At 36.0% G+C, this 17,165-nt stretch overlaps 1 protein-coding gene across 2 annotated transcripts in view; it reads right to left on the bottom strand.

Moving 5' to 3' along the window:
* NKAIN3 (sodium/potassium transporting ATPase interacting 3) overlaps positions 1–17,165 on the bottom strand; it is a 652,954-nt gene that overhangs the window by 340,241 nt on the left and 295,548 nt on the right. For both annotated transcript variants that reach the window (XM_017507350.2, XM_017507352.2), the window contains exon 2: positions 10,969–11,106. In XM_017507350.2, the coding sequence (XP_017362839.1) occupies positions 10,969–11,106 (138 nt within the window). The remainder of the gene's footprint in view (positions 1–10,968; positions 11,107–17,165) is intronic.

The following is a 17,165-nucleotide window of genomic DNA, read 5'->3' as shown; positions in this document are numbered from 1 at the left end:
CATCTGGTATCTGCTATCTTCCATTCTAAATAAATCTAATTATAAGTATATTGAAATCCGAGAGCATTGCTAACCTCTAAATCATGAGACAAAAGTCACTGGAAAAGGTTAGGGAAAGAACATAAAATAAAGCAATATTAAAGTAAGGTAACAAACTAAATTAATTACAAAGGTATATGATAGAACTTAATTATTAGGACTAATTCCTAAACCTACAGGTATTTTTTTAGAGAATCAATTCATAGTGATAACAAATGCATAATAAAACACATCTATTTAAAGATCATAGCACAAACTTGGTGACTGAAGTGTATTCAGGATCTCTCAAAAGTTGTACTATTGATGGTACTTCTGAACTTGCAAAGGCAAAATTACCAGGCTAAGTAAACCTCGACTGTCAGTTCCTATGTTTTTGACAGTAATAGGGTTATTATCCGGTTCTTTCTGTGTTCCCGGTACTATGCTAAGTGCTTTACATAGATCATGTCGTTCAATCATCACCCTTAAACTGAGGTAGAGGGATAATCATTTAATCACCTATTTAATGTTGGAGTTAGGATTTGACACCGGATAGTTTGATTCCAGAGCTGGGATGCTTAAGCATTCCAAGGTAGGCTTTATTCTAAAAGATTTTAGTAAAAGAATTAAAGATTCAGGACAAAATAATCCATCACTCAATTAAGAAATTTGTCAAATCATCAATTCACCAAATTACCAGTTTGCCTCAAATTTTTATTCATATCTGTTCTATAATTGGCAATTAATTTTAGAATGACAGCATATTTTATATTTTACAATTAGTGTGACTTCCACAATATGGAATTCATGTGTTGTTTGTTTTAGCAACATTGCATAATATCTTCTAATACATTTACAAGTTTTTTCTAATAAATTTGTGTTTCTTTGCTGAGAACAAAGAAAATATATATTTTTTATTTTTAAACTGTTATAAGATATAAACTACATCTTATTGTGCACTTGAGACACAAATCTGATCATGGGTGTAAGAGAAAAGAGATATCTAGAGATATAAATATGTCATAGAAATCTAGCTAGGCAGGAAGTATTGGGATAACCAATGACCAAAGAGACTGCCTATCCTCCCGATCATCTTTCTGAACTGTATTATTTTATTTATAATTCAACTGAAGCAATAATTTAAAAAGTAAGACTCTCCATTTTTAAGAAATACCCTATGGTTATTATAAAGCAGGCTTACATCGTATATTTAGGTAGATTAAATATACTTGTAGTAAAGAAAGCTTTTTAATATAAGGGAAAAAATCACTCTCTGCATAATCTCTCCCTCTCTCTTCTACTTTGCTTATGTTTAGTATATACATTTAAAATCCAAATCCACATAGACAAAGCCTATAATAATGAAAAAGAATGTTTATGCATTCTGACTTCTTAAATATATTCTAGTTTTACAAGGATATTTCAGCATTTTTTAATGGAAATGGACATCTTCCAGACTATTTCTTCTACATCGAGCAATTAGTTTATAATATGAATTATTTTAAATTTCTGAGCTTGCATATTTTCTAATTATGAGAAAGGCCATTCATTCATTCTTTCATCTACAAATCAATTTGCTATAATATTATATGCAATATGCTAGACTTATAATAAAAAAGTAGAGTAAGTTTCTTGCTTAGTCATCGTTGTAACATTTTCTAGCAGAGTAAACGGGAAAAAAAGACACATGTGCAGCTCAAACATTTGTCAAGCATTTACTCTGTATTTGGCTATCATAAGCAAGTCGCATACACTATATAATTCTTTAAAATGATCTATGGGTCAGGTTTTTACAGATGAGGTAACTATGGCAAAAACAAAGCAAATAAATGTCCTGAGGCTTCACAGCCAATAATTGGTGAAGAGGAATTTAAGTGTGATGTTTACCAATTGAATCAAAACCTAACACTCAACTTCACGTTGAGCAGTGACTCCAGAATGGGATTTATGCTGACATAGTAGGACAATATTGCTATACAATAGTTCAGATTAAAATGAGTTGTCCTTTGTATATAAGCATTTGCACAAAAGTCCAAATAACTAATTTATGGAATTTTCAAGCTTACTTGACCCTTTAAAATTTTTAAAGGCTGTTAAATTTTGTCAAAGAGCTTCTCTGCATCTATTGAGGTAATCATGTGGTTTCTGTCTTTGGTTCTCTTTATGTGATGGATTATGTTTATAGATTTGAATATTTTGAAACAGCCTTTTATCCCCAGGATGAAGCCTACTTGATCATGGATAGCTTTTTGATCTACTGTTGCATTCAGTTTGCCAGTATTTTATTGAAGATTTTTGCATCGATGTTCATCATGGACATTTGGCTGAAATTTTCTTTTTTAGTTGTATCTCTGCCATGTTTTGGTATCAGGATGATATTGGTCTCATAAAATGAGTTAGGGAGTATTCCCTCTTTTTGTATTGTTTTGAATAGTTTCAGAAGGAATGATGTCAGTTCCTCTTTGTATGTTTGGTAGAATTCAGCTGTGAACCTGACTGGACCTGAACTTTTTTTGGTTGGTAGACTATTAATTGCTGCCTCAGCAGCCCTTTATGCTAAAAATGCTCAGTAAACTAGGTATCAGTGGTACGTATCTTAAAACAATAAAAGCTATTTATGACAAACCCCCAGCTAATATCATACTGAATGGGCAAAAACTGGAAGTGTTCCCTTTGAAAACTGGCACTAGATTAGGATGCCCTCTCTCACCACTCCTACTCAATATAGTATTGGAAGTTCTAGCCAGAGCAATCAGACAAGAAAAAGAAATAAAGGGTATTCAGTTAGGAAAAGAGGAAGTCAAATTGTTTCCATTTGCAGATGACATGATTGTATATTTAGAAGATCCCATCATTTCAGCCCCAAATCTCCTTAAGATGATAAGCAACTTCAGCAAAGTCTCAGGATACAAAATCAACAGGCAGAAATCACAAGCATTCCTATACACCAATAACAGACAAACAGAGAGACAAATCATGAGTGAACTCCCATTCACAATTGCCACAAAGAAAATAAAATACCTAGGAATACAACTAACAAGGAATGTAAAGGACCTCTTCAAGGAGAACTACAAGCCACTGCTCAACGAAATAAGAGAGGACACAAACAAATGGAAAAACATTCCATGCTCATGGATAGGAAGACTTAATATCATGAAAATGGCCATACTGCCCAAAGTAATTTGTAGATTCAATGCTATCCCCATCAAATTACCAATGGCCCTCTTCACAGAACTAGAAGAAACGATCTTAAACTTCATATGGAACCAAAAAAGAACCTGCATACTCAGACAATCCTAAGCAAAAAGAAAAAAATGCTAGAGGCATCACACTATCTGACTTCAAACTATACTACAAAGCCACAGTAATCAAAACAGCATGGTACTGGTACCAAAACAGAGTTATAGATTAACTGAACAGAACAGAGGCCTCGGAATTAACACCCCGCATCTACAACCATCTGATTTTTGACAAAACTGACAAAAACAAGCAATGGAGAAAGGATTCCCTATTTAATAAATAAATGGTGTTGGGAAAACTGGCTAGCCATGTGCAGAAAGCTGAAACTGGACCCCTTTCTTACACATTATACAAAAACTAACACCAGAGGGATCAAAGATTTAAACATAAGACCTAACACCACAAAAACCTAGAAGAAAACCTAGGCAATACCATTCAGGACATAGGCCTAGGCAAGGACTTCATGACTAAAACACCAAAAACATTAGCAACAAAAGCCAAAATAGACAAATTGGATCTAATTAATCTTAGGAGCTTCTGCACAGCAAAAGAAACAATAATTAGAGTGAACAGGCAACCAACAGAATGGAAAAATTTTTTTACAAGCTACCCATCTGACAAAGGGTATCCAGAATCTACAAAGAACTAAAACAAATTTACAAGGAAAAAATAACCTCATCAAAAAGTAGGTGATGGATATGAACAGGCATTTTTCAAAAGAAGACATTTATGTAGCCAACAAACAAATGAAAAAATGCTCATCATCACTGGTCATTAGAGAAATGCAGATCAAAACCACACTGAGATACCATCTCACCCCAGTTAGAATGGCACTCATTAAAAAATCTGGAGACAACAGACGCTGGAGAGGATGTGGAGAAATAGTAACGCTTTTACACTGTTGGTGGGAGTGTAAATTAGTTCAACCATTGTGGAAGACAGTGTGGCAATTCCTCAAGGATCTAGAAATAGAAATTCCATTTGACTCAGTAATCCTATTATTAGTTATTACTCAGTAATCCTTATTATTAGTTTGGGTATCCAAAGGCTTGTAAATCATTCTATTATAAAGACACATGCACACATATATTCATTGTGGCACCCTTTACAATAGCAAAGACTTGGAACCAACTCCAATGCCCATCAATGATAGACTGGATAAAGAAAATGTGGCACATATACACCATGAAATACTATGCAGCCATAAAAAATGAGTTCATGTCATTTGCAGGGACATTGATGAAGCTGGATACCATCATTCTTAGTCAACTGACACAAGAACAGAAAACCAAACACCACATGTTCTCGTTCATAAGTGGGTGTTGAACAACGAGAACACATGGGCACAGGGAGGAAAATATCACACACTGGGGTCTGTTGGGGGATGGGAGGGCTAGGGGAGAGATAGCAGGGGTGGGGAAATTGGGGAGGGATAACATTAGGAGAAATACCTAATGTAGGTGACGGGGGGTAGATGCAGCAAACCACAATGACATGTGTATACCTATGTAACACTCCTGCAAGATCTGCACATGTACCTCAGAACTTAAAGTCTAATGAAAAAAAAATTTTAAGGCAGTTTTGAGCTCATTTTAATTTCAAGGTTAATCTTACTTCAAAAAACATTTAACAAATTTGCTAATTCATCCTTATATGAGTTAAAACCTGCTTGATTAAATTATCACCCATGAAATAACAAAGATTTAAGTAATTCTAAGGCAACAATCTTGTTTTGAATTTTACAAGTAAAATGAAAAAGAATATTTGAGGAGTAAACAGATAGGAAATCATTTATTCTACAACAATGCCTTGTGACTGGTAAATATGATTTCACTGCTTCATATTGTTTATACCCAATGAAGCACATAAAGTCCATTCAAAACCCAAGTCTGACCATGGTATTCTCATAATGCAGGGGTCCCCAATCTCCAGGCTACAGACCAGCGCTGCCTGAGCCCTCCCTCCTGTCAGATCAGCATGGCATTCGATTTTCATATGAACACGACCGTATTGTGAACTACTCATGCGAGGGACCTAGGCTGCAGCTAATTAGAACAATCTAACTAATGCCTGATGATCTGAGGTGAAACACTTTCATCCCCAAACCATCCCACCCAGCCTCTGGAAAAATTGTCTTCCATGAAACCAGTCCCTGGTGTCAACAAGGTTGGGGATGGCTGCCCTAATGTACACATTCCACTTTAGCCAAAATAAACTTTAACAAGTGAAGGAGTACTATGTGGCAAGGTTGCTTCTGTATTCTAAAAGTAAATATAGAAATAGTAAATTGCACCTTAACCGGGTGATAGCATCTGGAAGGGAATTATTGCTTTTTGAGTCTGTGAATTGGGGAGGTTTTTCTAACAGTTTTTGTGGTGAGGCATCCTCAACTATAGTGGCAGGAGCTTGCAACATTATATTTCTTAGAAAAAAAATAAGTCTTGAGGAGTAAGTCAGCTAATGGTAGGTGCAGGTAGTACAGCACATACTATTTTATCATATAATTTCCTCAGCCAAGTTCAGGCTGAGATAAGCAAGGCAGTGCATTGATGACATGTTCTGAGGTTAAAAAAAAAAAAAATTCCTGTCCTGTCCATTCTATCTTATAAAATCCTTTCATCCAATAATATCTGATTCATTTATTATTTGCTCCATCAAGTATGAAGCATATGTAATGGTCTGTACATAGAGGAATAGGCCTAGAATACAGCAATAGATGGGCACAGTTCTGCCTTCCAAAAGTACGCATTGTTGAATGGGGAGAGAAAGGTTGGGAAGCAATGATAGGTAAGGCAGGGTGTTGGGGTAGAAAGTTACCAGGATTTACAGCAGCAGAAGGGAAAAGGCACTTTCCCTTGCATTAAGTGGTCAAGTAAGGCTTTTAAAATGTGACTATTTAATTGAGGATTATTAAGGGTTTTTCCAAAAGGATAGGAGATTAAGGCATTCCAGGCAGAAGGTGTAGTATGTATTATCTGAAGAGTCAAGGGCAGCATGTGGCCTTTGGAAAATACAAATCATTTGGCATGGCTGGAACAAGGCAGGCAAACGGGGAATGAAGGAGGTGCTGGAAGGGTAGATAAAGAAACAATTTTCATAAGATTTGATTTAGACTCTGAGAGTTTGGAAAAAACTATAGGCATTGGAAAGCTTGAGATTCATGGTCCTTTACCCAAAGCAGTTTCATAGGGGTGGTCAATTACCTAGATTCAACTGTGATGAACCCTGTTTTTTGTCCAAAATGGTATTAAATTATCTGTGCTTTTGTAAACCTAAAGCTCTGTTAAACTATCGCAGCAAACATGTATATGTTATTAATCTCTGCATGAGAACTTAGCACATACCTGGTGCTCCAAAGTGTTTGTTAGTTTGAAATGGATTAAATTTAATTGAACTATCTGTGTGGTGGTTTCAGCCAATAAAGGAAGCCAACACTAAAAATAGCAGAAGCGATTTTGAGAGAAAATCCCTTGCAATCAAAAAGCTCTTTCCCCTCACAGTAGAAAGTCAGTATGGATTTCTGCTCTAGGACTCTGCTTACTGCCATTGAAAAGCTGCCGCCTCTAATAGGACATATGCCACATTCATCTTCAGTTTTCTTTTTAATACCAGAATTAATTCCAGGACACCAGTTGTAGCTTCAAACCAAAGCATTTGTGACAACAACTCAAGGATGAATTAAAAAAAAAAAAAAAACCTTCTCAAATAACAACATGCCCTTTTTATAAAAGGCAGTGTTTGTGAACAGGTTTCCCATACTCACAGATTAATGATTCTTTAGGTACTTTTATCAAACAGATAATTTATACCCACGTTAGAATAAGAGGTAATCCAGTTTCGTAGACGTAACAGTATCTGACTGGGAGGCAGGCCACGATTATTTCCTGTATCACAACTTATACTGACAATGGTAACATTATCATCTGGAATCTGGCAGTGAAAACAAGGCACAGATGATGCTACAGCAGCTTTTTGAACCTAACAATCACAGGCCAGTACCCACCCAGTTCTGCTGCCTATTACCACCTAGGCTCCTTGGGCTAGTCAGTCAACCTTTTTGACCTCTTTTCTTGTCTGGTAAATTAGATGGGCTGACACACGCCCTGTAGGATATTTGTGAGAATGAAACTGAATGACATGCTTGGTGTGGAGGCTTTCCCAACAATTCATTGCTTTCTTTCTCTCCCCTTCCTGAGAGAGGATCTTGAATAAGAGCACAAATAAAATGAGAGAGCCTGGTTGGCATAACCCATTAAAAGAGACCATCAAGATGAGCAAAACCGTGGATTGTTAGTCTTACTGATGCTTTTCTTTGAAGTTTCTGAAAGACCTAAAACTGCCTTCCTCTACACACAGGAGGGAGAAAGGAGAGAAAGAAGCAAAGGAAAGGGTACCAGCAGAGAAGTGACAGCAGTTTCATTGTGGGTGGACTCTGTGAACTAGTAGGGCACTAGATAGGATAAATAATCAATAAATATGTATTGAGCACTCATTACATTCTATGCTCTCAAAGAACACTTTGCCTAGAAGAGATAAACATGGACAAATTATAAAACAAACTCAAGACACTCTACAGGTGAAGAAGCAGAGAGTGATTCCTGATTAAGGCGTATGGAAGGAGGTGTGCATGAGAAACTGAGAAAACGTTGCTAGGCGGGGACACAAACTCCAGGCAAGGCTACCAGAGCACAGGGCTGGTGAGGCAGGTGCAGCAGGAGGTCCATGACACTGAGCTGTGCAGACTCTCCGCCCTTCTGGGTCTCCACACCTGGCTCAGGGCCTCCCCCAGGCCTTGCCCTGCTTCTGGTCTCATTCCTCTTCACTGCCATTCCCCCACCTCTAGAGAGCCCCAGAACCTGCACCTCCTCACTCCTTACATGTTAGCACCTGCAGAGCAGGGCCTTTGACATTTGAATTCTTTCCTATTTTTCCAACCTTAGCACAGTATATGTCCTCAATAGATGCTTAATGAATGAATCAGAACCGCTGTGAAAGTCCCCCTTCTATGGGCCTGTGATGCCTCCTGCCCAGACTCCCCTTCACTCCCTTCGTCCTGGTGGACTCACTCTCTTACTTGTACTGCAGACCTGAACCTCATCTCCCTGTAGGGTGACTAACTCCATTGCCCTGCTAAAGTCAGATACCCCATTAGAAACCTCATGGCACAGTGTGCTCCTTCATATCACTTAACACAGTTGCAATTTAACATTTATGTGGATAATTGTTTGATAAAGGCACACCTCTCTTCACTGCACTGTAAGGTAAGCACCCAGGAAGACAGACAATATGTCTGTTTGTTTTTGCTCACCAGTATAGTCCACACCTAAAACAATGTCAAACACAGGGTAGAAGCTCAGTAAATATCTTTTGAATTAGCAGTGAATAAAAAAAAGGGAGAACGAAAGTTAGAAAAGAAAGAAGTGAGTAAAGGAAAGAGGATGAGGAGAAAAAGGGAAGAAGGAAGGAAAGAAGGGAGGGAGGGAGGGAGGGAGGGAGGAAATAGGGAAAAAGGAAGGAAAGAAGGAAGAAAAGAAAGGAGGGAGGGAGGAAGAGAGGACAGAAGGGAGGAAGGAAGGGAGGGAGGGAGGAAGCAAGGAAGAAGGGAGGGAGGGAGGGAGGGAGAAAGGAAAGAGGGAGGGAGGGAGGGAGGGAGGAAGGAAGGACAGAAGGAAGGAAGGAAAAAAGGAAGGAAGGAAGTAAAAAAGAATTGTGAGACATGAGTTAGGTCAAGTACATCAGGGAAGAATATTCTTAGATTTTATCCAGCTAAGGAGCCAGTGGCGGTTTTAAGCCAGTGATTTGAGAAAAGCACAAAGAGCAAGTTGGAAGGGAGGAAGGCAGAAAATAAGAGGTAAAGTCCACGTATAGAAGAGAGAGGGGAAAATCCTCAACCAAGGCAGCAGTTGTGTGGATAGTGGATAGGGTTAACATTTAGTGGGTAAAATCAGCAGAACTAGATGTCACTGGTATATACCTACAGCTTCATTCTCTGGAAGCCATCAATGATTTCAAAGCCACCAGGCATTTTGTTTCTCAGCAGAACACCAAAATCATTAAAAAAAAGTCTGTAATGAGTAAAAGTACTCTATATTCATAGTAACAAACTGGAAGACATTTAGAATTCAACAACAGCTTGAGATTATGCATGAAATGAAAGCATCTTAGGCTGCAAGTCCAACTCCATGAAATCACCTTCTAGGAGATCATGTAGTTACTTAGCAGAGGCTACCTTTATGTATTTATTTTATTTGAGACAGGTTTCTCTCTGTTGCCCAGACGGGAGTCCAGTGGCATGATCACGGCTCACTGCAGCCTTGATCTCCTGGGTTCAAGGGATTCTCCTGCCTCAGCTCCCCGAGTAGCTGGGACCACAGATGCCCCAGTGTTTGGCTAATTTTTGTACTTTTTGTAGACTTGGGATTTCTACAAAACCCTCAGCTGCTCTTTAACTCCTGAGTTCAAACAAACCTCCTGCCTTGGCTTTTCAAAATGCTGGGACTACAGGCATGAGCCACTGTGCCTGGCTGTGGTTTTCCCTAAGAGAAGGAAAGTAAAGCAGAAATTGTTTAGTCCTTGCAGCGAATTAAAAGCCATCAAATGCTCCCAAGGCCATTTGAGTGTGGTCCATTCAGATACCTACATCTCTGTGAAATAGTGAAAGATATCAAAAAGCCAAGTTTAAAAATCAAAATAGAGAATGGACGCATTTAATAGAGAAAAGTTACAACTTTATTATTTTCTAAAGGTGGAATTAGATTATGACAACATGGAAAGATGACATGTTTTTAAGTCTATGATTTTCTTCTAGTGAGGCAATGTCAGTGTGTCCCAAGAAAACATACAGTAATTCTACTGAACACCGTATATTTATTCAGGCTCAATGAACATTTTATAGCATGTTACTCCAACTTACAATACTTGTATATGCATATTATTTCTCACAACCTTCTCAAGTGTGTGGCCTACAGTATTGCCCTCTTTTTATATTATAGGAAAGACAACTAATTACTGTAAATAACTTCCATTAGATTGTGGGTCATAGCATACACCTCATTAAACTGTCCCATAATGGAGTGTGTACTGACCACATTTTGGATTTATATTTCAAATTTATCTTGACAAATGAGAAACTATTCAATAACATCTAGTATGAAATACATGAGGGATGTGTACCAAATATCCATACGTACATGCACTTGTAATGTCCTAAATCAATTAAAATTAAAACATATTATTGTTTTCAGTGATTAAACAATTATGCTAGATAGATTTGGTTTTTGAAGTTAGTGACAAATGTCATTGAAAGTTATGATAAATTAATACACTGATAGTTAATGTACATTGCTTCTAACTTTTCTATAACCAAGAATATAAGCAGACCTCCTCTATCCAAAGAATATATCCAAGAATATAAGCAGACCTACTCTATCCAAACCCTATTTTGAATTTCCCTATAAAACTTGAATTCCATTACACTGTGAGTGACACCACGCCATCATACACTTATGAGCGTGATGCGTCGATCTCACCGTACAATACTCATTATGTTATATTTTCCACAGATAATCGCTTCTTAACAAAATTTAATATTTGAAGGCTATAAAAGCAATGCCACATCATATCAGAAGGGGCCACTTAGAATTATTTTATTTATACTCTTATAGAAATTTTGAATTATATATGAGGAGAAATGGTAAAAATAAGACTTACCACCATGATGTATCGAGGTCTGTACTGTATGGTTCCAAACAAACCCAATATGACAACTATTATGTGTAGAAAATTTCCAAGAATAGGCGCCCACTGGAAACCAAGGAAATCAAAGATCTGCCTCTCTAATGCTGAGAGCTACAACAAAAAAAAGAAAGTTCATTAGCGTCTAATCAAAGCATCATGATACCATTTTAATCATTATCTCACTGCTGGTGGAGTCTGCATATCCAATTTCAATCACACTTTTTGTCACCGTTATTATTAGAATTTTCATTCTTATTTCATGTGCTGTTTCATGCATTGTGTTTCAGAAAATACTAAGATAGCTTTGAGCATTATAACTTCAAGTATGAATAGATTTTTGAATCTATCTGGAGAGTTAGAGATACACCTCTTAAATCATTTTCTACAGTAGAAAATCCAGACAGATTTTTTATGTTTTAAGTTCATCATTTTTATTTTTATATTAAAAAGTTATGTTTAATTATTAGGGGTATATAATAGGTAAATATATATTTATGGGGTACATGTGATGTCTTGATGTAGGCATACATATCTAATAATCACAGCAGAGTAATCAGATGTTTCATCACTTCAAACATTCCTCTTTTCTTTTTGTTAGAAACATTCTAAATCCACTCTTTTGTTTTAAAATATGTGATTAATTATTGTTGACTATAGTCAACCCATTGTGCTATCAAATACTGGATCTTACTTATTCTATCTACCTCTATTTTTGTATTTATTAACTATCCTCATTTTATCCTCTCCTTGCTCCCCTTCCCAGCCTGTGGTAATCATCATTCCACTCTCTATCTCCATGAGTTCAATTGTTTTAAATTTTTGCTCCAGAAAATAAGTGAGTACATGTGAACTTTATCTTTCTGTGGCTTGGCTTATTTTATATCATTATTTTTAATAAAACGATTGGCTTAGTATAACATAATTGGATCAAAAACAAAGAACTCCAGGCGTGGGACACTAGAACTGTATCATTTTGGAAAACAGAAGAAAACAAAAACTTCTACTTATCCCTGCTTTCCTGTGTGAAATATACATTAGCCAAATCTGTTCTGTTTCCTTTCCTTTCCTTAGATTGCCAGTGCTGACAATGGGTAACCACCTGTTCAAAATGAAGCTTACTTATTTCCTTACTCTGGGCTCAAGACCCTGATCTAAAGCTAGAGTTAAACAACCCCTTCGAATCACATTTTATTGTGATCATATACCTAACAAGAAAATTCACCTTAGGTTAGATAGCATCCTTTTAGAATACCCAATAGAAATTATGAGGCCATTACAATTTTAGACATTATATTATATTTGTATTACATACATCTACATTTCAAAACAATTATAAAATGTGTCAAGATACACACAACCATTTGTGATGAAACAAATGTATTTCATATGGTCCAGTGAATACCAAAAAATGTCATTATCATGCACTAACAGTGTTTCTTGTATTCTACAGTAAAAAATTTTACAATTTCACCTATTCTATTTGGACATTAATCATTATACATTTCAGGTATTTTTCTAGATTTGTATTGATAAAACAGTAACTCTAATAAAATGATCCAGTGATTAGCCATACTGATGGCACTGGAAACTGCAGCTTTGAAATGAAAATGGCATCCTAGATAGTTTTCTAGTTATGTGGCAGGTGTATGGTTGAATAGCTTTAATTTCCTTGGACATAAAGAAATGTTCTCCATCCAGCAAGCTGAATTTACCTGGGTTAAGATTTGCCTTCAGCAAGCTGTGGAGGAAAAGGGAAGAGAGCGAATGCCTAAAGACAACCACATCAGACTGACATTCATTTCACGGGTATTTCCTGAGCACAGAGTGGTATGAATCAGGATTCATTCAGGATTCATCTCCTGAACCCATCAATGTCCAGAAATGGCTAAAACGTAAAATATCAGAGCAAGGTAAGAAGAAGCACAGCATTTTCAATCTTCTGCTTGTTTCTGCTTGTGACTTTAACTAGTCCCTAGGAACCTTTCCCTAAAAATCAGTTCCTCTCAACCTTTCTATGCAGCATTTTATTTATTGGTCCATCAGTGATACAAATATGTATTTTTTAAATGTCTAAACATAACTAAAATACCAAAAAAAAAAAAAAAAANAAAAAAAAAAAAAAAAAGAACACTGAAGAGCAGCTACGGGCTATTCATTCTGAAAAACAACACTAGTTTAAAGCAGTTGTGCATGACAAAAACCTTTAAAGCGAACTTTTCAAATATAGAAAAACTCATTTCCTTTTCTGTCAGAAGATGCATGGAGAGCATTCTCTTTTACAATATTAAAGAAAACACAGGTAATGAAAGAGAAGCCAAATTAATGCCACTATGAGAAAACATGCAGTTTACATTCAAGGCACTCTCTCTGTTTATTAATATTTATTTCCTGAGAACTTAAAAAATTAATTGAGGTGGAAAGAAATAAGAGAACAGATAAAAAGACATGAAAAACAGAGAGAAGAGCATATCGAGAATATGGAGAAGGGCAGCTATACCAACTATGCAAACTGTGAAAACTAGATTTGAGTATTATACGTTTAAAAAGCTAACTAACAAAAGCAAAGACTTCAAAAATAAAATACCATTGTACTTTTCACTTAATTATTTCATCTAACTTCCATTTTAAGTTAATTAGCCATTTAGTTTACTGGCTAATATCTTCTCTCTAAATGTCAGAACCTCTTGAGAAATCACTTTTTGCCCTTGACTGTGTTGTTTATGATAATGACCCAGAGACCCCAAATAAGATGAAATTATATCCAAGTTGCTTTGTTGAGTCAGAAAAAGGATGACTGTTCTTTAGAAATATCTCATTAAAATGGCTCTAATCTGTGGTGTTGGGAAGATGCTGGCCTTGGTGGAGGTGGGGGTGGGCAGCAGGCATCTGTTCCCTATTCTATGGTCGTGACCTCAAGTTGGGAACTTGGTGTCTGCCATGATGGGAATATTTGTAGAATTGAAATCAGAAAATGCTGAAAATTAGAATTTGTTTGTATGTATATTTCGAGAACCTATGTTAAACTTTTACCGCACACCACTGAATATGGCACCTAGAAAACAGTGGTTGTGATTCAGGAGAGCAGGGGAAGGAAGTTGCCAAATTATAATGTAGCATAAATACAAGGAAGGGTAGAGGGCTGAAAGACGATATATGTAGAGATACCCAAGCAAACAGAATGAATGAGGCCTCTACAGAACTTGAGTTTAAATAAAGGTAGAGAAATAAAGAAAATATAAAGGCAGTAAGATGTTCCAGAGAAAGTGAAATCAACAGACCCAAAGAAAAATGCATCTTTTCCCCATTTTTTGATCAGATTATTAGATATTTTTGATAGAGATGTTTGAGTTCCTTATATATCCTGGTTATTAACCCCTTGTCAGATGGATAGTTTGCAAATTTTTTCTCCCATTCTATGGGTTGTCTCTTCACTTTGTTGGCTGTTTCCTATGCTGTGCAGAAGCTTTTTAATTTGATGTGATCCCATTTTTCAGTTTGTGGTTTGGTCGCCTGTGTTTGTGGGTATTACTAAACAAATCTTTGTCCAGTCAAAAGTCCTGGAGTTTCCCCAAAGTTCCATCCTAGTAGTTTTATAGTTTGAGGTCTTAGATTTAGGACTTAAGTCTATTTTAATTTAATTTTTGTATATGGCAAGAGATTGGAGTCCAGTTTCATTCTTCTGCATATGGATATTCAGTTTCCCCAGACCCATTTATTGAAAAGATTGTCATTTCCCTTATGTATGGCTTTGGCACCTTTGTCAAAAATGAGTTAACTGTAGATATATGAATTTATTTCTGGGTTCTCCATGCTGTTCCATTGATCTATGTGTCTGTTTTTTATGCCAGTATCATGCTGTTTCAGATACTATAGCTCTGTAGTATAATTTGAAGTCAGGTATTGTGATTCCTCCAATTTTGTTATTTTTGTTAAGGACAGCTTTCACTATTCTAGATCTTTTGTAATTTCATATAAATTTTAAGATTATTTGCTCTATTTCTGTGAAGCATGTCATTGGTATTTTGGTAGAGATTACATTGAATCTGTGGATTGCCTTGGGTAGTGTCGATATTTTAACAATACTGATTCTTCCAATCCGTAAACATGGAATATCTTTCCATTTTTGGTGTTCTCTTACAATTTCTTTCATCAGTGTTTCATAGTTTTTGTTGCAGAGATCTTACACTTTTTTGGTTAATTCCTAGGCATTTATTTCTGTTTGTAGCTATTATAATGGGATTACTTTCCAGGTTTCTTTTTTAGATTGCTCACTGTTGGCACACAGAAATGCTACTGATTTTTGTATGTCGATTTTGTATCCTGCAACTTTACTAAATTTATTAGTTCTTATATTTTTGGTGGAGTCTTTAGGTTTTCTTAAATATAAAATCATATCATCTGCAAACAAGGCTAATTTGACTTCTTCCTTTCCAATTTGGATGGCTTCTATTTCTTTCTTTTATCTGATTGCTCTAGTTCATATTCTGGTAGTATTCTGAATAACAGTAATGAAAGTGGGCATCCTTGCTGAGTTCCAGATTTTAGAGACAAGTCTTTCAGTTTCTCCCCGTTCAATATGATATTAGCTGTGGGTCTGTTGTATATGGCTTTTATATGTTGAGGTAATTACTTCTATATCCAGTTTTTTTAAAGGTTTTTATCATGAAGGGATGTTGAATTTTATCAAATGCTTATTCAGCATTAATTGAAATGATCATATGGTTTTTGAGCTACTTCTCAAAAGAAGACATACAAATGGCCAACAGGTATATAAAAAGGTGCTCAACATTATTGATTGCCAGAAAAATGCAAACTAACTCTACAATAAGATATAATCTCACCCCAGTTAAAATGTCTTATATCCAAAAGACAGGCAATAGCAAATGCTGGCGAGGATGTGGAGAAAAGGAAAACCCCGTACACTCTTGGTGGAAGTGTAAATCATTACAAGCACTATGGAGAGCGGGTTGAAGTTCCTCAAAAAACTAAAAATAGAACTACCATATGATCCAGCAATCCCACTTCTAGGTTTATCCTTCAAAGAAAGAAAATCAGTATATCAAACGACATCTGTACTCCCATGTTTAATGCAGCACTGTTCACAATAGCCAAGATTTGGAAGCAACCTCTGTCCTTAACAGATGAAAGGATAAAGAAAATGTGGCAAATATACACAATGGAGTACTATTTAACCATAAAAAGAATAAGATTCTGTCATTTGCATCCTGTCATTTGCCAGAACATGGATGGAACTAGAGATCATTATGTTAAGTGAAATAAGCCAGGCACAGAAAGATAAACTTCACATGTTCTCACTTACTTGTGGAGCTAAACATTAAAACAACTGAACTCATGGAAACATGGAGCAGAATGATAGTTACCAGAGGCTGAGAAGGGTAATGGGAGTTAAAGGAAGTGGAGAGGTTAATGAGTACAAACAATAGAATGAACAAGGTCTAGTATTTAATAATATAACAGGTTGACTATAGTCAATAATAATTTAATTTACATTTTAAAATACCTAAAGAAAGTATAATTAGATTGTTTGTAACACCAAGAATGAATGCTTGAGATGATGAAAACCCCATTTATCTTGATGTGATTATCACTCATTGCATGCCTGTATCATACAATCTCATGTACTCCATAAATATATACACCTACTATGTGCCCAGAAAATTAAAAATTAAAAGCCTAAAAAGAATAAACAAAATAAAATAAAACTGGAAAAGCATAGATATTTTAAAAAGAACAATGGAATTATTTCTGAAAGAAAGCTAAAATAGGTAAAAGTCTGTACACTATAAAGAATAGGATGAAAATAAATATCTATCTTTTCATAAAAAGTTACAAAGTAAAGGTAATCAGGATCTCAATAAAAAGGAAGAAAGGAAGGCAAGAAAGAAGGAAGGTGGGGAGGAGGGAAGTAAGAAGGGAAAGAAACCAAATCAGATACATAAGGAAAGCATGGTTCAAAAAAATACCAGAAAATTAAAATGGGACATGATTTTAATGTAAATCTGAAGAAACCATTGAAATAGTCTTCTTGAGTGTCACAGCAAAGGAAACATTGGAGCTGCAGTTGAGAAATGCAACCCTAGCTCATGCTAGGTGCTGCATGAAAAATATTCCACAGTCATTATAACTGTTATATTAGATTATACTTTTAA

The sequence above is a fragment of the Cebus imitator genome, unplaced genomic scaffold (assembly GCF_001604975.1).
Source record: "Cebus imitator isolate Cc_AM_T3 unplaced genomic scaffold, Cebus_imitator-1.0 Scaffold373, whole genome shotgun sequence".
Lineage (NCBI taxonomy): Eukaryota > Metazoa > Chordata > Mammalia > Primates > Cebidae > Cebus > Cebus imitator.
The sequence above is the reverse complement of the archived record's forward strand: the minus strand, read 5'-3'. Positions and strand labels throughout refer to the sequence as shown.